At 47.0% G+C, this 23,661-nt stretch overlaps 1 protein-coding gene across 2 annotated transcripts in view; it reads right to left on the reverse strand.

The window, feature by feature from the left end:
* The window catches only part of slc6a3 (solute carrier family 6 member 3), a 104,410-nt gene that overhangs the window by 20,080 nt on the left and 60,669 nt on the right, over window positions 1-23,661 (reverse strand). For both annotated transcript variants that reach the window (XM_038797176.1, XM_038797175.1), the window contains 5 exons: window positions 23,161-23,285; window positions 21,333-21,445; window positions 14,783-14,911; window positions 14,424-14,523; window positions 4,840-4,940 (listed from right to left, as the gene is read on the reverse strand). In XM_038797176.1, the coding sequence (XP_038653104.1) occupies window positions 4,840-4,940; window positions 14,424-14,523; window positions 14,783-14,911; window positions 21,333-21,445; window positions 23,161-23,285 (568 nt within the window). The remainder of the gene's footprint in view (window positions 1-4,839; window positions 4,941-14,423; window positions 14,524-14,782; window positions 14,912-21,332; window positions 21,446-23,160; window positions 23,286-23,661) is intronic.

The following is a 23,661-nucleotide window of genomic DNA, read 5'->3' on the forward strand; positions in this document are numbered from 1 at the left end:
TTATTGGCCAATGAATTGGCCAAAAAGCCGTACTCTGCCCAGCAACAGGTGGTGATTGGATCCTGTTCCACTGGGATGGTTCTCAGAGACCTTGGAGAGAAGTTGAGTCCTCGACACACAACGACAAGGACCTACTCTCTCTCTCCCACTCCTAATCATATGTGGGTAATTATTATTTCTTTTAATTTAGAGTACCCAATTCCTTTATTTTCAATTAAGGGGCAATTTAGCATGGCCAATTCACCTACCCTGCACATCTTTTTGGGTTGTGGGGGTGAGACCCACGTAGTCACGGGGATAATGACAGTGACCCAGGGATATGTGGATAACGATGACCAGAGTGTGATGGAAAGGGAAGATTGTACAAACATGGATGCACCAGCAAATATGGTCAGAATACAGAAAAATAGTAAAAAGGCAAAATTATAGGCCCCTTACCTAAATGCACACAGTATTCGTAACAAGATTGATGAATTGCTGGCACAAATAGAACTAAGTAGATATGATCTGACAGCCATTACCAGTTGCAGGATGGCTGGGAACAGAATATTCAGTATTCTGGCATTTCAGAAGTATAAGCAAAAAAGAAAGGAGGTGGGGTAGATCAGTTAATAAAGGATGGGATTTGTGCAGTATGAGAAATGATCTTAGCTCAGAAGATTAAGATAAAGAATCAGGGGCAGGATTCTCCCGTACCCGGCGGGTGGCATGAACCACTCCGGCGTCGGCCCACCCCAAAGGTGCGGAATCCTCCACACCTTCAGGGGCTAGGCCGGCGGCGGAGTGGTTTGTGCCCTGCCGGCCGGTGTGGAAGGCCTTTGGTGCCGTGCCAGCCGGGGCTGAAGGGACTCCGCCAGCTGGCGCGGATCTGCACATGCGCGGCAGCTTCAGCGGCTCCTGATGTCATCCCCACGCATGCGCAGGGGGGGGTTCACCTTCGCACCGGCCACCGCGGAGGACCACACGGCTGGTGCGTAGGAAAAGAGTGCCCCCACGGCACAGGCCCACCTGCGAATCGGTGGGCGCCGATCGCGGGCCAGGCCACCATGGGGGCACCCCCCCGGGTCAGATTGCCCCGCGCCCCCACCCAGGACCCCAGAGCCCGCCGGCGCTGCCAGGTCCCACCGATAAGGACCTAGTCTAATTTACGCCGGTGGAACCTGCATAGAACGGGCGGGACTTCGGCCCATTGCGGTTCGGAGAATCGCCGGTGGGGCCGCTGCGAGCGGCTGCCGACTGGCGCGGCGCGATTCCCGCCCCAGCCGAATCTCCGGCACCGGAGAATTCAGCAACCGGCAGGGGTGGGATTCACGCCGCCCCCCGGCGATTCTCCGACCCAGTGGGAGGGGGGGGGTTGGAGAATCCCGCCCCAGTTTTTTGGAGATGAGGAGCGGGATTCTCTGTTTTGGGGACTAAGTCCCTAACCGACATGAAAACGGTGCTCTTTTATGGCAGGACAACTGGCGTAAAACAGCCACTGATTCACCGTTTTGCTGGGAGCTAACAGGGAGGCAATGTAGAGTTCCCAGCTCTAGCTGCCAATATGGCCCTCAGCACTTCCGGTTCCGTGGGCGTGCATGTGCACAGCGGCAGGCTGCTGCAACCGCGCCATACTCCATGGCGGACCGCAAAAGTAGTGCCCCCTTCGGCTGCTCGCGTGCCCCGGACCGCCCGCCCATAGTGCCCCCAACTCCAAATGAAGCCCCCCTTTGCCCACAGATCAGCCCTACCCAGACTGAGTCCGCAGCCGCCACGCGAGGTTCCCGGAAGGTGTGAGCACACGTAACCCACGCCGTCGGGAACTCGACTGGTCGGAGACGGAGCATCGCAGGGCGGGCCTCAGGCAATGGCCTAAGGCCGCTTATAATCGCCGCGTTGTACTCATAGAGTACGCCACTTTTCAGGGGGCGGAGGATCAGAAAACCGGCGCTACTCCTGATATGGGCGTCAAAACAGATTCTCCGCCCCGTAGCCAACGCAATTCCGGCATCGGGGAACGGAGAATCCAACCCCAGAAATAACAAGGAAAGACGTAAAGGTGGGAGTATTCTATAGGCCCTCTACCTACAGCTAGCCTGTGGTCTTGTAAGAAAACAGCTAGAACAATCATGGATGACTTTAACCTTCGTATAGATTGGACAAATCAAAATGATAACGGTAGTCTTTAGGACCAATTCACAGAGCTTTTTGGGAAAGTGTCTTGGGACAATACATTGTGGAACCAAACAGAGAATAATCCATAATACAAGCATAAAATGCTGGGTAAATTCAGCAGGTTTGGAAGCATTTGTGGAGAAATAAACAGAGTTAATATTTCAAGTCCATTAACATTAACTCTTTCTCTCTCCACAGATGCTGCCAGACCTGATGCTTTTATTCAACATTTTCTGTTTTTATTTCAGATTTCCAGCATCCACAGTATTTTGCTTTTATTTCAGGGAATAAGCTGTTTTGGATCTGGAAATATGTAATGAGGTAGGGTTAATTAATTATCTAATTGTAAAACATCTTCTGGAGGCGAGTGATCTTAACACAATAGAATGTTTTGTTCGCCTCCTCCTCAGCTTATTGGCTTACAGCTGGTGGGAAGGACTGCACTCTAATGATAGTGAGGTCATGAAGCATGCAACAAGTCAAATTTTGATGTACACTTTGCAGAGTATTGCAGCGCCCTTCCAGAGGGCTCCAGGCATTGTAAGCATTGTTTAAACACCCCAGTGATCTGCTTGAGCACATTCTGTGTGGTATTATAGCTTTCATTATACTCATGCTGCTCATATATTCAAAGGGTGTGCACTAGAATAATCAGCCATGTGGTCAGTGGATAGCCCTTGACATCTAATATTCACGCTCTCATTTATTATGTTGGCTCAAATGAAGATGGCACAACAAAATTTACACAATTAAAGGATTGTAATTGCTGCCAGAACGCTGGTATTGGCCCTCAAAATAACTTAGTTATGCCAGCATGCCAACTAGACTTTGAAGGAATTGCTTCTGGGTGCAGGACAACTCAGAGTTGACATGAAGTGCCCGTGAAGCAACATGTGTCAATGGTGCCTCAACCTTCAGGAAACCATGTGCTTACTCTGCCTGCTTCTAACGGGCAAGGCAGGATACAATGTATTCAGCATTCATGGAACACATTGCTATTGTCATTCTCACTGTACTGACAATGCTGATGTTGCCATAAACTGAGGCTGCAGTTGTGACTGGAGTAACTGGCAGAGTTCAGTGAAGAGACCTTTAGTGAGGACTTCTTTGGTGAATTGGAAAAGTCTGGTTTAGAGGTAGAGATCGGAGAATTGCTCCCCGAAGACTCTGAGGGCATAGTCACCTACGAAGAACTCTTCCCGTGCCCTCCTCCTCCTCTAAACTCCCACAGCCTGCTCTGTGTTGCATCTACTCATTCCCCCCTTCATGCTGTAGCCCAAGGAAGAGGGAAACTACTGCACTCAAGTTGAAGAGCAACTGGATCATTGCAGTCAGGACAATGCCCTTCAGCATCTGCCATGCTGTGGAGTTCAGCAACTGTAAGTAACTCTGGAAACTATCAAATATTTTTACAGACTTAGCAACAGCCAGCGGATATCAGTCAGTAACCAAATTGTAAGTAGTTGATGTTTCACTTAAATATTACTGGTTATGGTGTTGGGGCAGGGAGGGGGTGTTCCTTCCTGCTGCTGGACAGATGTTCAGCTGCGCGAGGTTAAGAGAAGATGATAAACCGAATGACAAGCTCTAAAATTGCAGCACTGAGTCAAATCACCATTACAGCTGACTGTTCTTATGATCTACCTACTCTGCATATTTCCAGTGGCTGCTCCCTGCATGCGCACCAACATCCTCATCAAAAGGATGTCCGACATAGCCAGCAACAAAAGTGTGTGTACACTGGCAACACAACATGGCACCTGCAGAGCCGAGGTAATTTGTTCTACATATCCAAATTTTACAGCACACAAGTGCTGACAGAGTAGGAATCTTGCTTGATAAGTGGTTCCATCTACCATTTAAGCCTAATTACCTACAAGTATCAGGATGATAGCATCTGAAACAGTGCTGAACAAAGATAGATTGAAAACTGTAAATGAAAAAAAGACCATCTGTCAGTTTTAAAAATCCAATTATTTGAAGTTGAAGCAATTTTTTAATTTGATCTTAATCAATATAAAAATGTTTGTCAATTTATAATGCAGCTGTCAGCAATTCAAGAAAGAACTAGAACAATCAAATGAAAAGGGTAGAATAAATTACGTGCACAGCATGTACAGTAATTCTAACAAAAGCAGAGACAGACTGCATCCTCCACTGGGCTGAAATGGCAATCTTTGTAATGCTAGGACACCTATAAACAATTTCATAAACCTGTCTGCAGATAACATAATCTATGTTTATACTTCAGCTTTCAGAGTTGAGTAGATAATCAACAGCTTTTCTGGTCTCGCACAATGAAAACAAACTTGGATATAACCGATATAGTGATATAATAATTATATTACTGGACCAAGAATTCAAAAATTTCGGCAAATAATAAAAAGCTGGTATTTGTAATCATGAAGCAGTCAGATTGATTTATTTGGATTTTTGTTGTGAAAATCAATTGGTTTCTTCATGTTCTTCAACTAAGGAAATTGGCTGTTCTTACCCGATTTCGCCTCTTTGCAATTCCAGTTCCACACCCACATGGTTGACTCTTAGTTGCCCTCTGAAATGAGCTAGAAAGCCACACAGTTGTATCACCTTAGTCTCAGGGCGACGAGGATAGGTCACAAATGCTCAAGCTGCCAGCGATATCCACACCTTGAAATGAATTTTAATGCATTTCTTTTAACTCACCAGAAGGAAACAGGGGCTGACAATCTTCCAGCACAGCCTCCAGTATAAGCCAGGTCTTTCCCCTGTCATTTCCTCAATATCATTGCTGAAACGATCAACTCCTAGAAAAGAAATTGATGATCAATCTCTGCTTTAAAGATTGTTTTTTGTGGCAGTTTTGTCAGGTATTTCACAACGTGTCCCATTCGGAGGGGAGAGAACACCAGCAAGTTGTATTTGAACAGCACTTCTAATGGAATTAATAAGCCCAAATGTGCTTCACAAGAGGGCAATAAAGAAATATTTGGCACTGAGAAACATAAGAAGATATTAGGGCAGATGACCTGAAGGTTTGCTAAAGAGATAGATTTAAAAGAACGTCTTAAAAGGAGGTAAGAGAGGTCGAGAGACAGAGAAATTTAGGGAGGGAATGGAAGAGCTTAGGATAAAAGCAAATTACCGCGGATACTGGAATCTGGAACAAAACAAGAAATACTGGACAATCTCAGTAGGTCTGACAGCATCTGTGGAGAGAGAAGGGAGCTGACAGTTCGAGTCTGGATGACTCTTTGTCAAAGCTGGAGCGCACTGGAAATAGGGTCAGATTTATACTGCTGGGGGGGGGGGGGGGGGGGGGGGGTTGTGGAACAGTGGGGCTGGATAGGGGGCCTGCAATAGGGGGTGATTGACAAAGATGTTGTGGACAGAAAGACAAAAGGAATGTAAATGGTGATGATTAAGGCTAACAAGGGGCTGATAGTGGCACATAAAGAGATTAGAATGTGTGAATCTGTGCCTAATCGGAAGGTGAGGTGCTATTCCTCCAGTTTGCACTGGGTTTCACTGGAACGTTGCAGCAGGCCAAGAACGGACATGTGGCCATGAGATCAGGACAGTGAGTTAAAATGACAAGCAACAGGAAGGTCTAGGTCCTGCTTGCGGGCGGACCAAAGGTGTTCTGCCAAGCAGTCACCCAGTCTGCATTTAGTCTCTCTTATGTAGAGTAGACCACATTGGGACCAGTAAATGCAATAGACCAGATTGAAGAAGCGCTGCCTCACTTCAAACGAGTATTTAGGCTCTTGGATGGTGAGCAGAGAGGAGATAAAGGGGCAGGTGTTACACCTTCTTTGACTGCATGGGAAGGTGCGGTGGGAAGAGGATGAGATGTTGGGGATGATGGAGGAGTGGACCAGGATTTTCGGGAGGGAATGGTCCCTGCAAAACGCTGACATGGGGAGTGAGGGAAAAACATGTTTGGTGGTGGTATCATACTGGAGTTGGCAGAACTTGTGGAGGCTGATTCTTTGAATGCGGAAGCTGGTGAGAAGTGAGGACAAGGGGGACCCGATCCTGGTTCTGGGAGGGAGGGGAAGGGGTGAGAGCAGTGGGGTGGGAGATGAATCAGACCCAGTGGAGAGGCCTGTCGACTACAGTGGATGGGAAACCGCGATTAAGGAAAAATGAAGACATGTCAGCAGCACCGTTTTGGAAACTGGCATCTTCGGAACAGATGCGACGGAGGCGAAGGAACTCTGAGAATGGGATGGAGTCCTTACAGGATGTGGGGTGTGAAGAGCTGTAGTCATAGAATCATAGAATTTACAGTGCAGAAGGAGGCCATTGAGCCCATCGAGTCTGCACCGGCCCTCGGAAAGAGCACCCTACTTAAGCCCACGTCTCCACCCTATCCAAGAACCCCACCTAATATTTTTGGACACCAAGGGAAATTTAGCATGGCCAATCCACCTTACCTGCAGATCTTTGGACTGTGGGAAGAAACCGGAGCACCCAGAGGAAACCCACACGGACATGGGGAGAACGTGCAGACTCCACACAGACAGTGACCCAAGCCGGGAATCGAACCTGGGACCCTGGAGCCGTGAAGCAACTGCGCTAGCCACTGTGTCGAGGTAGCTGTGGGAGTCAGTAGGTTCGTAATGGATCCTCGTGGACAGTCTATCCCCAGAAATGGAGATAGTGAGGTCAATGAACATAAGTGTCGGAGATGGAAAATGTGAGGGCGATAGAGGGGTGGAAATTGGAAGCAAAATTAATACATTTTTCCAGGTCCAGATGGGAGTATCAAGAGGCACTGAAACAGTCATCAATGTATCGATAAAAGAGTTGTGGGATGGGGCCCCGAGTAGGACTGGATCAAGGAATGTTCCATATTTGCCATAAAGAGACAGACAAAACTGGGACCCATGCGGGTACCCATAGTCATGCATTGGGAGGAAGTGAGACATGTTAAAGGAGAAATACTTCCGTGAGAGGATAAGTTCAGCCAGGCGGGGGAGTGTGATGGTGATCGGGATTGTTCCAGCCTCTGTTCGAGGAAGAAGCGGAGAGCCCTCAGACCAGACTGGTGGGGAATGGAGGTATAGAGGGATTGAACATCCCTGTTAAAGAGGTTAAGGCTGGGGAACTGGAAGTTGTTGATATGTAGTAGGGGCCATCAGAGGAATCGCAGATGTAGGTAGGAAGGGACTGGACAAGAGGAAAGAGTGGAATCTAGATAGGAGGAAATGAGTTCAGTGGGGCAGGAACAGGCTGACACGATCGGCCTACTGGGACAGTCCTGTTTATGGATTTTGAGGAGGAGGTAGAACAGTACAGCACAGAACAGGCCCTTCGGCCCTCGATGTTGTGCCGAGCAATGATCACCCTACTTAAACCCACGTAACCCGTATACCCGTAACCCAACAATCCCCCCCATTAACCTTACACTACGGGCAATTTAGCATGGCCAATCCACCTAACCCGCACATCTTTGGACTGTGGGAGGAAACCGGAGCACCCGGAGGAAACCCACACACACACGGGGAGGACGTGCAGACTCCACACAGACAGTGACCCAGCCGGGAATCGAACCTGGGACCCTGGAGCTGTGAAGCATTGATGCTAACCACCATGCTACCGTGAGGTAGAAGCAGGCTGTCCGGGGTTGGGAGATTATGAGATTGGAAGCTGTTGAGAGAAGATCTACAGAGGAGATAAGGTCAGTGACAGTCCTGGAAACAATGGCTTGATATTTGGTGGTGGAGGAGATAGGAGGAAGTGGCTGAGAGGTGCCGTTCAGCCAACTTCATGAGACATCGCCATCTGGACCCACCCATTGTTGGCATGTTCAGTATTTGGCAAATCTGCATATTGAAGTGAGTAGCTAGTCTCACTCTAATATGCAGCTCACCTGATCTACCCGAGGCATTGGGATCTAATCCCTTCACCTCGGAGACCTTAGGTGAGTGCTGTTCAGTACAGGTTCCCACAAGTAGAGACCAGGAGAAACAGCACTTGGAGGGGTCTCCGGAGGGAGGAATCCCAGGGAATTGGAGGCCCCCAGGAGATTGGCCTCCAGAGAGAGTGGCACGCTGGCCCTGCTGGTACCACCTTGGCACTGCCAGGTTAGCAGTGCCACCTGGGTTCCAGACTGACACTGCGAAGGTGCCCAGCTGGCACTGCCAGGCTGGCATTGTTCCCACAGTGGAGATCAGGCCCATGTGAAGCAGGGAGCTGGGTGCCCAAGGACCTCCTAATCGGCGGGTTGGGGCTTTGGGGGGTGCGGAGGTCACCGGGACGATTGAGAATCGTAACGCCATCGTAATGCAAGATATCCAGGATGCTGCCACCACTGATGCACCTTGGACAGATTCCAGGTTGCTGACATCTTCGAGGGACCAGAAAGAATCCAGGGTTGGCTCCCCGACGACAAACGGTATCCACAATCGACCTGGCTGATGATGCCTTGGCATCTTGAAGATGTGGTTTTGATGCCTTGACAGATCCTGGATTATCAACGTCTGCTGAATGTTGCACAACGTGGTGGTGCAAAGTGGGGAGAACTTGGCAGATGCACACATGGGGGAGCTGTACATCTCCTCCATGGGGAAGACATTGAAAGGGATGAGGTTGAAGAGTTCACCGAAGACAAAGCTGCAGGGAAAGAGGCTAAACCATGGACCAGACAAGACAGGTGTGGATTTAAGGCCCTCCTAGCCACCAAATTTCAAGGTGAGGAATATGAGCAGCAGCCTGCATCTGCTTGGACATGTTCCTCTCTCATGGTCCAGTGTTGCTAACCCTATATGTGCAACCATGCTTTGGAGAGTGAGCTCTCAACCATTCTGCCAATTATTGTCCTGGTCCTTTGAAGGATGATGAAGGCTCGGTAACCTGTGTCCTTGTTGAGAGGAGGTTCCTCTTGGACGAGGGTGTTTCAGCATCACAGGCCAGAAGGCACACCCTCTTATGTTTCTGCAGCACCGCAGTTGCCATGTAAGTCATAGAACCAGGAGCAGTTCACAATCCTCAGAGCGCGTGTAGCTGTATGCCTTCAGTCTGACAAAGCTCCTGAAGGAGATCCATCTGCTAAAAAGGACAATACATTCTTTGTCTCCTCAATGGTTTAATTGAGCGATTACACTTGGGCTAAGGCAGGAGGAGGTGTTATGCCAATCAAATTCAATTTTGACATCTTGTGATCCCTTGTACCCCCTTCTCCTTCATGATGTTGACATCTGTCACTCTAGGATTCCCGGTGTTCATTCATCCTGACATTTCCATGGATCTAGAACACTTTAGGTTCATAAAGTTCACAGTCAGTCCACCCTCATGGCTATACCTGGCCCTTGCCAATTGCAAAATGCAAACACAGCATGAACCACTCAAGATAACAATTGTTTGAGAATAAAGTGCACTTCTCAGATTAATTATTATCTGGGTTGCTCTAAATTGGTATCTTCAAAAAAGTCAGAAGCTACTAAATGTGTTTCCAGAGTATGCTCCAAGAGTTTGATCTCACCAGGTGATCATTTGCATTTATCTTCAGTGATCTCAGAGCAGCCATGGAGAAGAGAGGCTACACAAATTGAGAGACTTAGCTCTGCATCCCTACATTGAGACAAGACCCCTTGTGGCCGAAATACAGACACTGCAAAGTTAGAAATGTAGAAGGTTGGAGACTGGAGCACCATCAAAATGAAATGCCTTCGAGGCGGGTCAGAAATCCAGCATTTAAATGTGGAAAGGTGCTCACATTGTCGTTGAGCTTATCAATTGAGCACTGCGAGAGTCAAATACATGCAAGGGTATGAGTACGGTTTCATAGACAGGAACTCCTGCCAGATGACAGGAAATAAATATGGGGCAGGATTCTCCATTGCCCGACGCCGATATTATAATTGGCGATCGGGTGGAGAATCCCTCCGACACCCAAAACGGGGGCGGTGCCGGTTTGACGCCGGTTTTCAAGTCTCCGCCCCCTCCAAAATGGCATCATCGCGTCGCGGGCCGCATGCTGTTGTAACGTCATTGGCGTGTCATCGGCAGGCCCAGCAATGATGCTCAGCCCCCGAGTTCCTGACCACACCACTGTGTCCAGCACCGCCACTCTCGGTCGGGATCCATGCCGCTGGCCGGGTGGCTTCCGCGAGGGCTGGGGTACTGGTGGGGGTGGCCAGGGGGGTCGCATTTGGCGGGGCGGGTCGGGTCTGCACATGTCTGGCGCCATGTTGTATGACGCGACCACTGCAGTCATCGGCGTGGACATGTGCGGCCAGGGACCCAGCCATCCTCCGGCTGTTTTCGGCACGGGAGCTGGGAGTTTCACCCAGCGCCACTTCTAGCCCTTCACCGGTCCCAGAATCGGTGAGGGTTCGGTGCCGATTTTGGCGTCATAAAACGGTCGCAAATTCTCTGTTTCAGCCGGCACTTAGCCACTGAAACGGAGAATCCACCCCGGGGTGTGATGATCTATGACCCATCTCACATGTCTCAATGGACACATGACTTTCACCGTACAATAATGCAGATGAGGCTTAAACAGACAAGAATGAAGAATACATCAAGCAGCCCATCATGCGAATACACCTTGGCACAAACAGACTTGGCATTAAGGACGAGGCATCAGTGATGTTGGAAATGACGGGAGTATGCACTCACACTGTGGTGGTGTGGAAGCTGACAACTTCAACCTGAGGAAATGGATTTATCATCTGCAAATGCAACTTAGGCCCAATGTGGCAAACTGAATGGACAACACACAGCTGATCACAAAGAGGAGACATGCACACAAGTTTTGAAATGGGTGGTATTATAACAACATTGACACAAAATATACGTGTTTAACACCCATGCCACCATTGTGCTCCTTTATAATTTTCCTAACCTCACCTCCATGTCTTGATGCATTCCTGACATCCACAGCAGAGGCAAAGGCAACCTGCTGGCTCTTACACCCTGTTACCTATGATATTTCAGGGCAGCACGGTAGCATGGTGGTTAGCATAAATGCTTCACAGCTCCAGGGTCCCAGGTTCGATTCCCGGCTGGGTCGCTGTCTGTGCGGAGTCTGCACGTCCTCCCCGTGTGTGCGTGGGTTTCCTCCGGGTGCTCCGGTTTCCTCCCACAGTCCAAAGATGTGCGGGTTAGGTGGATTGGCCATGCTAAATTGCCCGTAGTGTCCTAAAAAGTAAGGTTAAGGGGGGGGGTTGTTGGGGGTATAGGGTGGATACGTGGGTTTGAGTAGGGTGATCATGGCTCGGCACAACATCGAGGGCCGAAGGGCCTGTTCTGTGCTGTACTGTTCTGTGCTGTACTGTTCTATAACTTTGTTGACCGGCACAGTGGTTAGCACTGCTGCCTCACAGTGTCCGGAACTCCGGTTAGATTCCCGCCTTGGGTGACTGTGTGGAGTTTGCATGTTCTTCCAGTGTCTGCACGGGTTTCCTCCGGGTGCTCCAGTTTCCTCTCACAGTCCAAAGATGTGCAGGTTAGGTGATTGGCCTGGCTAGATTGTTGCTTAGGATCCAAAGTTGGGCGAGGGCAGGGGAGTGGGCCTAGGTAGAGAGCTCTTTCAGATGGTCGGTGCAGACGCGATGGGCCAGATAGCCTCCTTCTGCACTGTAGGGATTCTATGGATCTTACGAGTATCTTCTGGCGGGCCGAGAATTGGATGGCCGTGGCCTACATTGGGTCTCCTGCTGAGGAGCAGGTTCACCCTCCTCAGGCTGTGGAATTGGAGCTGACGGGGTGACAGGAAGCAGGGATTAGGATCGGCTGGAGTCTCCTTTAATTACCTGGGTGGATAGTTTTGGGGTGTCCAGCTAATGGTCCTCCTTTGTATGGGTGGCTGAGGGCCCATGGCTGACACCTTTCGGGGAAGGGGAAGCTAGAATGAGACTGAGTTGCCCTGCCACTCCCTTTATAGCCACTGATGGATGCGATCAATGGCGATAGAATGCTGCTCCTGTAACAGTGAAGAAGCTTTGTCCTGGACCAAGGTGTCCATGGCAGCCGCCATCCTACCAGTATTGACATACCGGTGCTTCCACTTCAGTCTGAACACAGATGGATTCCACATCAATTGTTGCAATCTGTGCAAAGCAGCTGACAATCCTTCGTGGCATTTACTTGACTATCGCTGAAGTTCCACAAACTGAGTTAGAATTGAGTCCAGAGGCTTGTAATCAGACTTGGACTCAGCAGAATCATAGCCTCTAGCAGTCCTTCGAGCACCAGCAACCTCAGATGTCCCTGCCTCCACCTGCTGAGAACCAGAAGGTGTGTTGTGTTCACCAGATTGTGACCGCGAGACTGCTCAAGAACGAAGTCTTGGTGAAGTGTGTGCCTCTGCACTGTGATGGGTCTCAATGCTGCTCTCTTCTTCCTTTTCTACCTCCAAGTGTCTTCAGGTCTGGAGATGAGGGTCTTACTGGATGATGTCCGCAGACATTTCCAGACATTTCTTTGAAAGAGAGCCAAGATGACCTAAGCATGGCAGGAGACTGGAAGATAGCAGAATGGACTCACATGAGCTGGTGAAGGGTCCTCAGTCGGGTTGGTACTGCCCATCTTGCCATCACCACATGCACGATCCCTCTCCTCTCCGACCAGTGCGATGGCACGCTCTTCACTGATTCATAGCGATTTAGGCACAGAAAGTGGCCCTCCAGCCCGTGTCTGTGGCCGCCATCTCGAGTGAGGGCCTTAATTCCAGATGCTCCACCCCCACTCTGGGATCTCTCCCTCCTAATGTGTGCGAGCTTGTCATGCGTGAAGACAAATGGAGAGATTGTGAGAAGGACACATATCAAGGCAGGTGATAATGTTGCCTTGTGTGCATGGTGAGTGGAGCAGCGGATGGGATGAGGATGCCATGACTTCAGGGCACGAGGCCAGATGGAAATGCAATGCAGTGTGAATGGTGATATCCTTTCAGCTGGCAATGTGTGAGATCTCTATGGAGTCTCATCTTGCTAAGTTCTGATGGGCTTGTGAATCTGAGAGCTGAAGCTGATGAGATGGTTGTCTTACCTTGTCAGGACGAATGAGATCATTCATCCTTTTCCTGCAGTGGACTGCAGACCTCTTCTGCGCTATGTTTGCATTGACCACCAAAGCCACCACCTCCCAAGCTGGAGTGGTGGCATTGGTGGACCTCCTCTGACCATCACTGCATCACGAGATATCTCAGAACACTGGGAGTGATGAAAGGGAGACAGACAGACAGGTTTGCGTTCCAGCTAATTCTTGATGGCACAAGGGATGAATCAAATTGGCTAAATGTTGGTTTCTGTGATCGTAGGGACCTGAGGAGAAGCTCACGATGGATTAATATTTTCTAGCTGAAGAAGGTTGAAAATGCTCCAGTTCGTCTTTTGCACTCACATGCTAGGCTTCATCAATATTGAGGTTGGGGATATTTATGGCACCTGCTCCTCTTATTAGTTGTTTTATTGTCTGCCACCATTCATGGATGGAGCAGGACTGCAGATTTTAGTTCTGACCCACTTGATCTGCGATTGCTTAGTTGTGCCTCCTGCTGCTTATCCTGCACATGGTCTTGTGTTATAGCTTCACCAGGTGGCATCTCCTTTTTAACTGTGCCTGGTACTGTCAGTCTCTAAGAGGCAGACAGCTCATTCAAATAAAGGTATCAACAAGTACAGAAGGAATCCATCCAAGCCATCAAATCATTCCCTGCCCAAATTGCACACAGTGATAATCTGTCTGTCTATAGCTGAAGGAATCCATAAATTCTGCAATTGGCCATCATATGCTGCTTAACCTACTTGTTGAACTACTTTTAAACTATCTGGCTTGTTCAGCAACCACAGCTGTAATAGCCCAATGATACAAGGACTTCTAACTGGGTGTCAGTGAAAAGACTGCAGAAAAAGAGGCATTTTTCTCAATGTTTTTTTATGTAGAACTTCACATGTGATTTGATGTTCCGCTATATTGACTGCTGATTGACCTTTAGCCTAGTCAATGTATTATCAGACTCCTATTTAACAAAGAATGGCAGGCAGCTGTCAATAAACCATAACTGCCCTATATTGTAACACTAATGTTATCAAACAAAAATGATACTAATTCACACAAATTTCTGCTGAATAGGTTAAATAAAAAGCTTGCTAACATTTCGAGTCTGGATAACTCATCACCCAGACTCGAACTGTTAGCTCCCTTCTCTCTCCATTGACGCTGTCAGACCTGTTGAGATTGTCCAGTATTTTCTGTTTTGTTTCAGATTCCAGCATTTGCAGTAATTTGCTTTTATCTAAATAAAAAGCTTGTTATCCAAATCAATGGTAACTTACCGTAAAACCAGGAGACTCCAATGGTTTCAATAAGCACTCCGAACAAAATGGATGTCTCTGCTGCAAACTTGTCAAGTAAAGTAAACACATAGATACCGCCCTAGAAACAAAAACATTCCAAGAGAGGTGATCGCAGAATATACGATGGTATGAACAACACTATCAAATATAAAAGAGATTCCAATATTGAGCCAAGGATGACACCGATCATGCTCATCAGGTAAAGCTTAGGACCACAACCAATCTGTCCATTCTTCCAATACTTTCAGACTCAATTTTCTCTAAGCTGTATGTTTACCATCAGAAGAGCTCCAGTAAATCCTCAAATTTGAAAATAACTCGAATTAAAAGTGACTTACACTAGTTACGCAGAAGAGAGACACCAGAAAGGTAACTGCAATGATGAAGAGTGTAAAGATCTCTCTGTGGTTCCGCAGAACTTTGAATTCATCAATCAGCCCTGTAATGACTGATTCCATGCCACCCATCTGTAAGCACAAGAACAAATAGTGAGAAAACATATACATTTTCCACCACCACTAATGATTATTATATGTACTATTTATTTACTTGTAAAATTGATGCAGTCCAAAATGTATTTATGGCTGTCATCTCAATCAGGCATTTTCAAAGTCGGGGTCGCAGGTGTCGTGATCGGGTGTCGAGAGGGGCGCGGAGCTGTCCGTTTCGACGCTCCCGATTGCGCAAATTTGCGCACAACAGCCGCAGCAACCGGCTTTCAACAATGCCGGCTGCAAACGGCCTTCAAAATGACGGCCGCGACCATCCAAAAATGCAGGCGCACTGCGCATGCGTGCCCGCCCATTGGTGCGCACGTGCAGAATCATGTTCCTAACATGTACTCTCATAACAAAACACTTTGATATGCTTTTAGGGTGATTATGCCTTGTAACTGCTTGTTGGGTAGGTTTTTCCTGAAAGCTTATTGAACTGGCAAGACAAGAACTTCTAATTGATTGTGGGAAGCAAACTCATCATGCTGGATTTTATCAGGCATCTGGAGATGGGCTGGGAGGCAAGGTGGCCCGTATAGTGATATAGGGAGACGTGAAGGATGCACATTTGTGGGAGTGGGGTGGTGGAGGCTTATCGGAAATTTTCCCGCCACCAAGCTACCTAACAAAAGCTCAATTGAGCTGATTGAGTGACCAATGAAGGGTCTCTTCCTGTCTCTGTCGTTGATGAGGTGCAGCCCCGGCTCCTGCTGACTGCAAAGCGGGGTCACGCCAGCTCACCCCCTCACCCCCACCCCTCCCTCCCCGATGTCTTCCTGCATGGAGGAGTTCCGGCGAGTGGAGCTCCTCAGTGCAGAAAACAGGATTAAGTGCGGCCGCGGCAGGGCGACCCCCGCTGAGGCCCCGAATTTCAACAGAGTCCTGATAGATAGAGTGGTCCTTCCTGGCACTGGGAGCTCATCCTGGGATTGTTCCAATTTGCATTTATGTAGCACCTTTCGTGACCTCAGGATGTTCCCAAAGTGCTTTACAACTGAGGAAGTACTTTTGATGTGGAGTCACTGCTGTAATGTAGGAAATGCAGCAGTCAATATGTGCACACATACTCCCACAAACAATGGCCAAATCATTTCTTTCAGTCATGTTGGTTGGGGATTAATGTTGGGTCATGAATGTCAGCCGCGTGTGTCGCAAAGGTCGGCCGCGTGAGCCGCAAAGGTTGGCTGGTGTGGGTTGCGAAGGTCGGCCGGCGTGGGCCTGGAAGGTTGGCAGGTTGGTAAAAATGGGTCCCCGGAAACAAAGTTTGAAAAACGCTGACCTAGATCCTCTTCAAAATGTATCAATTTGACAAATACACAGCTGATCTCTTTAATGACCTTCATTTTTCCCAGCCCACTTTCAGAATCAATTTTCTCTAAGCAATAGGCTGTATGTTTACCACCCAAGTTGCAAACCAGACAGAAACCAAAGGAAAAGAAAGGTGAAGGAAGACAATCAAATACTTTGTTAGTTTTTTCTGAAGCCATTAATCTGCATTTCTGCCTTGTCATTTCTTCCTTTGTTTAACCCAATGATGGACAAGGGAGTCAAAAGTTAGTGGGCAGATAGGAAAGTGGAGCTGTGACCAGAATTAGATTTCATTGAATGGTGGAGCCTTCCTCTGCTCTCAAGTCCTATGCTCCTATGTTCCAATGGACAGAAGCTGTAGGGGGCTTAACCAGCGAGTATTTCTATTGTCCAACTCTATCCAATCAAACAGTTCATAGGATCAAAGGAACATGCGAGACCCAACCGCACATTTCTCAGCGGTGCACCAAATGCTGCTGACGGGATTCTCTACTCCTGCCACTGTCGATGGGAATTCTGATTGAAGCCATCCCACACCATTAGGAAATCTGCAGGCAGGGGTGCGCTGCCGACAGAACCAGAGAATCCCGCCACCAGTGAACAGCCAGAGAATTCCGGCCAGGGTTTCACAGAATGCTTGGGCAATTGGAAAATGGAATACTAAACCACAACAAAAACTGTCTGCAGGTTGAACCAAACAGCCTGAAGCAACCTAGTTTAAATCGTCAAGTATCGTCTTCAAGCGGGCAGCACGGTGGCACAGTGGTTAGCATTGCTGCCTACGGCGCTGAGGACCCGGGTTCAAATCCCGGCCCTGAGTCACTGTCCGTGTGGAGTTTGCACATTCTCCCCATGTCTCCGTGGGTTTCGCCCCCACAACCCAAAGATATGCAGGTTAGGTGAATTGGCCACGCTAAATTGCCCCTTAATTGGAAAAAATTATTGGGTTCTCTAAATTTATATAAAAAAAGTATCGTCTTCAAGAAAAAGGAATAAAATAACACTGAATTTAAAAATGATTCATTTTTGTTATGCAGGCATTTGTGCAGAGCAACTTTTCCGATCCAATGGATAGAACTTCAAAGAGGGAGAAATGGATCTATGTGCTTGTCCCGAGGATGTGTGACACAACCAACCCGTAGATGAAGAACAGGCTCTAAATACGGATGGAGGTGGGAGGATTGCTAACATACACTTAGGCAGCTCTCTTTCCAAAATATGGCCTGTATTCTGTGGTCAGTGATTAACGATTTCCACTGGGTGGCCCTTGCATTTACACTTTGTGGGCTTCTCCACCATAATTTTCTGCAATCTAACTAAAGTAGCATGATGTCCTCTACAGAGGATCTGCCACCTGTGTGAATAGGGCAAGTAACAGGGTATGTTCTCTCAACCAGATGATTGAAGCACCCTTTTTGAGGCATGTAGGATGAATTTTAATTTGCAGGGGTGTGTGGATTTGGGAGTGAGTGGGTTGGGGTTGAGTTTTAATAGCACCGGAATTGACAGTACATCAGGGAGCGCGATCCAGCTTCCCAACTTTTGCATTTAACTGCATACTGTTTGCGAACAACTCCCTTTGGAAAGGCAGGTTGCCAATTTCAGTATGTTAATCGCTCCACTACCGCAATATTAACATAGCTTTTGGAATTTAACTGTGGCTTTACGGGTTCCCCACACATCAAGGGATTTGTCGATAAAATAAGTAGCATTCATAGGTGGAAACTGAAGGAGCTGAAAGCATGACATCAAAATATTCCAATAAGCACAGAAACCTTACAGCTGATTTCTTGCCGGATTGTAGCTTTATTCATGGTGCCTGTGCTGAGAAATTACTTTCCCATCTTTGGAGGTTTGTATGTCTAATCTCCACGTTGCAGTTCTTATCTGTTAAATCAACATTGGCCCTGTTTATGTAATTTTATTTTGGACCTTAGCTGAGGCCTTGGTGACCAAAGCATCACCAGGTGCATCAGCAACATGAGCAGCAAGTCCGTGAGGAACAGGCTGCTGCTGCCCTCCAGAAGGAAGGGCAGAATCAAAGAGTTGAAGCTGACATGAGGGCCATACCCACAACATAGTGTGTCTGGGAAAAAGATAAGCATCGTCGAACATAGAGTCTCAGAGTCTGATATCAAATGTTGTCTGTAGCCAGCTGGAACAAGATCAGGTGCCAGGTAAACCTGCTGGAAATTCCTTAAAGTCACAACTACACTCAACTTCTTTGCCCCTGGCATTTCCTGGGCACTGCTGGAGACATTTGCAGGAACTTGCAATCACCAGCACACAAATGCAGAATACAGGTGGTCAATGACCGGTTTGCTAGGGAAGACAATCATACCAACTTTAACAACGACGATGCCCGTGCTGCTACTATGATGCTTTCGTCCTGCAGCAATCCACCTTCCCCGATCACTTTGCACCTGGAAGTGGACACAATGACTGGCTGCTTTGTGGCACAGGATACCCATTTAAAACATGGCTGATGGCACCCATGAGGAACACAATTAATGAACCCAGGAGTGATGCAATGAACCTCATAAGACTGATGTATCAAACCATCGACATGCTAAAGATGTGCTTCAGGTGCCTAGACACGTTTGGAGGTGCCATTCAGTCTGGAACAGCCAGAGTCTCACATTTCCCAGCAGTGAGGTTTGGATCAGAGGGAGGATTTAGGCAGTCAGCCTCTTCCCAAGAAAACAGTAGGAAGCAGAACGTGATGCAGCCAAGGTTTCTGCAGCCATGTACATTGCTGCCCTCGATGCCTGGGATGTCCTCAGTATTGCCACATCCATTTAGATTCCACCAGTCCACCTATCTGACAGCCACAGGCAAAAGGCACATTCCCTGTTCACCCTCACATCTTCACCCAACGTAACACAGTCATGCAACAAACAAGCCTCCCTTTGTCAACCATTCATTGCTTGGTGTCAATTCTTGTCTTACCATTCATCACAAGTGAAAAGTTCATGTGCTAAGCAACAACCTAAAATGGACAGGACAGGAAAGTGATGAAAATAAATAATGTTTCTATTTACTTTTTGAATGACATAAGGATTAACTATCTACCATTAACAAATGTGCGACTACAAATAGTCTTCCATTTCTTCCCTTTCTACTTGGTGCCTGTGGTTTCAGTAGCGGAGGAGACAGGCTCCGCAGATCCTTGCTCTGACTGCTCTAGGCCGATATCCTCTATGTAACGAATGAGAATTGAAGGATCAATTTCTGTGTCCTTTTCAACATCTTCCTCCTCATGGCCCAAACTGCAGGTTCCTGCTAGCAAAGAGCTGGAGAGCACTTTGCTGCAGACCAATAGGGTCCTGATAGGCTAAGGCTGGAGTTCCATGAATCCTATTTCCATGGAATTAGTGAGGGCCTGCTTGCACTCATTGGATTATCACACATGACAGGTGGCTACTCTAGCCATAGACAAAGACATAATTGCAAAGGCCTGTGACATCATGCCACTCAGACTTGAGTCAGACTTCCAATCTCTTTGGAATCGCTTCCAATCTCTTTCCTGTAACAGCCTCCCTGAACATGCGCCGGAATGTGGCGACTAGGGGCTTTTCACAGTAACTTCATTTGAAGCCTACTTGTGACAATAAGCGATTTTCATTTAATTTCTTTGCACATCACTTTTTATTTGCTGCTACTCCAGAGGTATTGTCTCCATCATTGCTTGCTGAGATTCATCACTGCATCAATTGAGCAAAGCATGGAATATCCTGTGGCCTCCAACATAACTCCCCAAAGCTCCTTCTGTCTCCCGATCTGCTCTTATTCACTTATAACAAGTGAGTCACCAAATGAAAACCCAACTCATCCTTATTGGTTCCACCCAGGAGTGAGTATCTGAACTGGTTCATGGTATGAATGAGGCCTGTCACAGTTCCGGTTATCTTGCGCACACGTTCCCTCTTGACCCATGCACCCACACTATAATCTTTGAAAAATGTGTCAGCGCCCCTCTCCTTGAATTTGCGACTGTGGGCAGCTGACATTGTTAAGGGCTAACTCTTGATGGTCAATTAGTTTGACGAGCTTTAGTCTCTGGAATGTTAAAGGGCACAATTAGTCATGTTAATTAATATTAATAGGCACCCATCATAATCAGGCTGTGTCATCCCGAGATCTCATTGCTGCCATGCCTTTGTATTTTAGACTCCTGGGCAACGACTGCATAATCTCTAAGTGCACGCCATCCGGCCCGACCGGGACCCCACCCTCCCAATTTTGTTTACTATCCTGCTTTTGGATTTGGGGTCTCATCCAACCAGCCAGTTAGGCAGGCCTCCTTCAGTCTCATCGTACCCTTCCTCCAACCTCATGAGCCCCAAACCCTAGGATGCCCCATATCCCCATGCCATTAACAACTGTAAACTAAACACTCATTTTCACCTCCTGACCATAAGGGGAGGAGTCTGATTCATGACTGTGAACATTTAATAACACAGACAGGTTCCTGATTCATTCAGGACTGTGAACACTTTCAAAAACAGACAGACTGAAGACTTCAGGACAATATACACCAGCCGCGACCCCCATCCTGTATGTGGACCCCGACCATCTCACTCCATCACCCCCAACACCACTCCATCCCGCCCAACACCCTTGCACCTGCTCCCCTCTACGGCTGGCCTGTGGACATTGTTCTCTTGTACACCCTTGGTGAAGACAGTGATGCTCACCTCCTACTCCCCTCTCGGAGGTCTTGGTGCCTGATTCCCATTTAAAAAAAAGGAGCAGTGAATTGTGCCCGTGTGACATCACGCTCGTGGGCAGAAAAATTCAAAGAAGTCTGATAAAGTGACTATAACCTCGCTAATGATATTGAAAGTGATTCAAATTAATTCAAATCAAGTTCTCGCCTTTCCTGGGCGTGAACCTGATTGTGTCAGCAGGGAGGGCCCAGGAACATCGAAATGGGAAATCTCGACAGTACAAATCCCATTTTTGGCCTCTAGTGAGAGTTTGCAGCAATTATGGGATTTGCGCCTGCGACTAATGGACCCACAGAATCGCGCCCACGATCTATTTGTTCCATTGACCACCAAAATATAACATTGAATGCACTCACTGCACTGTCAAGTCCCAACGTCAGTAGCATGATGAAAAAAATGACTGACCAAACCGATGAACCAGGAAGAGTGGCGATAGCCTCTGGGTAAATGATAAAGACCAACCCGGCTTCTGAAAATAGAAATAAAGTAGTTTTCCAATTAAAATAACTTTTGATATGTATATTTACATTTGTACGGTTTAAAGCTGTAATGTGTACTAGCTGGTGCATTAGGTAGCTAGCTGATCTTTCACGTGTGGTACTTGACTTGGAATCTAATTTAGGAAGATGGGATGAAAATGTTCCCTAACAGATAGCTGTAAACTGATGTAAAATAATTTTCAGTGGTTTCAAGTGTAATCCAATTAAGCATGTAAATAGTTACTTTATCTTTCATGCTAATTTACTGACCTCAGAAGACCTTCTGAGTCTGTTACTACAGAAAATTAGAAAATGCCACATTGGTTCTTTTGACTTTGGCTTTCTGAGATTATCAAATATATTTGGGGAAGATGTTAGGGGAGATTAAGCTTGGCCTGTAAAGTGATACACTGGATTACTTGGCTGAAGCAAAAATGTCGATGTTGAAGATATTTTACACTCAAACTTCAGAATAGGCATGCTTATGCTTTCCGGTTGGTATCCAAATCCCCCACCACACTGAATTGTACAGGCACCAGACTTCTCCATAACTGTTTAGCACCACGTTGTGAAGGGTAAAGTTCAAACTGAAGGAAACGGGCATCCGGTTTAAGAATTAGACTATAAACACAAATAACCCAAAATCAGCTTGACACTAAACAATAAATCCAGTTTAGGAATTAGAATATAAACCCAAATTGGACTATAAACTCAAAACTAGCCAGCTGCTGACCATTCTGGATTCTGATGGGAAATGAATAAGTGTGAATATTTTCTATATGCTGTGATTGACACAAGCATCTATTAAGTTAAGATTGTTCATTGTCCAATGTCTCATGGGTGCAGCCATTGTGTACACAGATCCTCAGTGTCTAGTACATCATTAATAGTATTGTGGCCTCAGCAACAATGTAATTAAAACATAGACTAAAAATCTGGTGGAGAGAAATAAATTCAATCGTGACTGATCAAACGAGCCAATAACCATTTAACATTGGTGTGCTCTGCAGGACCTATTGTTCAGTTTTACCCAGCAGAGTGGAAGAGTGGACTCACACATGATGGTTAGTCCATTATTAATGCTGCCATGGCCGAGTGTCAGCAGTGTCATGAGAGCAAATTGTAAAAAAAAAAGGAATCCAAGTGTGAAATGAAAGTCACCGTAGTCCCAGAAGACCACAGGCTGCTCCCCCTTTTGAGAAAGAGCTGACTGGTGGTGATCTGACCTGAGGGTCACCTCATCTCAGGCAAGGGGTAAGGTTGAGAAGCTGGGCCTTGAGAGATGACCTCAGGCTGTAAGGGAATCAAACTCATACTGTTAGCCTCACTCCACATCACAAATTAGCCATCCAACCAACTGAGCTAACCGACCCCCAATCCAAATGTATTAACTTAATGTACAAGTAATTTAGCAAATGAGAAACTGGTGTGTAATTATTCCAGTTCTTTTTGGATTAGAGTTCCTTAAAACAAACATTAGTGAATCTGATAATATATGACGGAATCACCTTAAATTATGACCTAATTCTCAGTCATTTCATGGGGAGATTTTCTTTTTACAGATTAGCCTTATGGGATGATTCATCTGCAAAGAAAATGGTGACACTATTCTGTACTGACCCATGCATTTTTTGCCTACAGCTATTCGGCATACATTATGATAAATTAAAGTATAAAGTGGGCCAAATCAGCCCTTTGACCTCACCTCCAGTGGCCACATCCTCCAGAGCCACTCCATGCCGCTTTGAAATGTAGCCCAAAAAAGAGAAGACAACAAAGCCAGAGAAGAAGCTTGTGACGGAGTTGACAGAACTTGTAACGATAGCATCCCTAAGAAGAAAAAGGTGAGTCAAATTCAGTGTAAATCCTGGGAGGGATGTGAGGTGTGTGACACAGATTATATCCTAGTGGTGCGAAGTTCCGCGATCATGATATGTTTAAAAATTCATAATGCATGTGAAGTGAGTATCTGAGTGGAACATGGCAGTCTGGATAAAAGACACTTGGCTTACTCCAAAGGCTGGAAAGGTAATAAGCAATTTGAATCCCATTCCTGTAGACATAGGCAAAGTCCGATCACTAATTTCACAACCACTCCACAAAGTGAGAGATGGACTAAGCATTCCTGATTAATACAGCTCCTACAAATACACGCGATGTTCCAAGTGCTTCCAAACACAGCATTAAGTTTAACAATTTCAGACAA

Source organism: Scyliorhinus canicula, chromosome 5 (assembly GCF_902713615.1).
Source record: "Scyliorhinus canicula chromosome 5, sScyCan1.1, whole genome shotgun sequence".
NCBI lineage: Eukaryota > Metazoa > Chordata > Chondrichthyes > Carcharhiniformes > Scyliorhinidae > Scyliorhinus > Scyliorhinus canicula.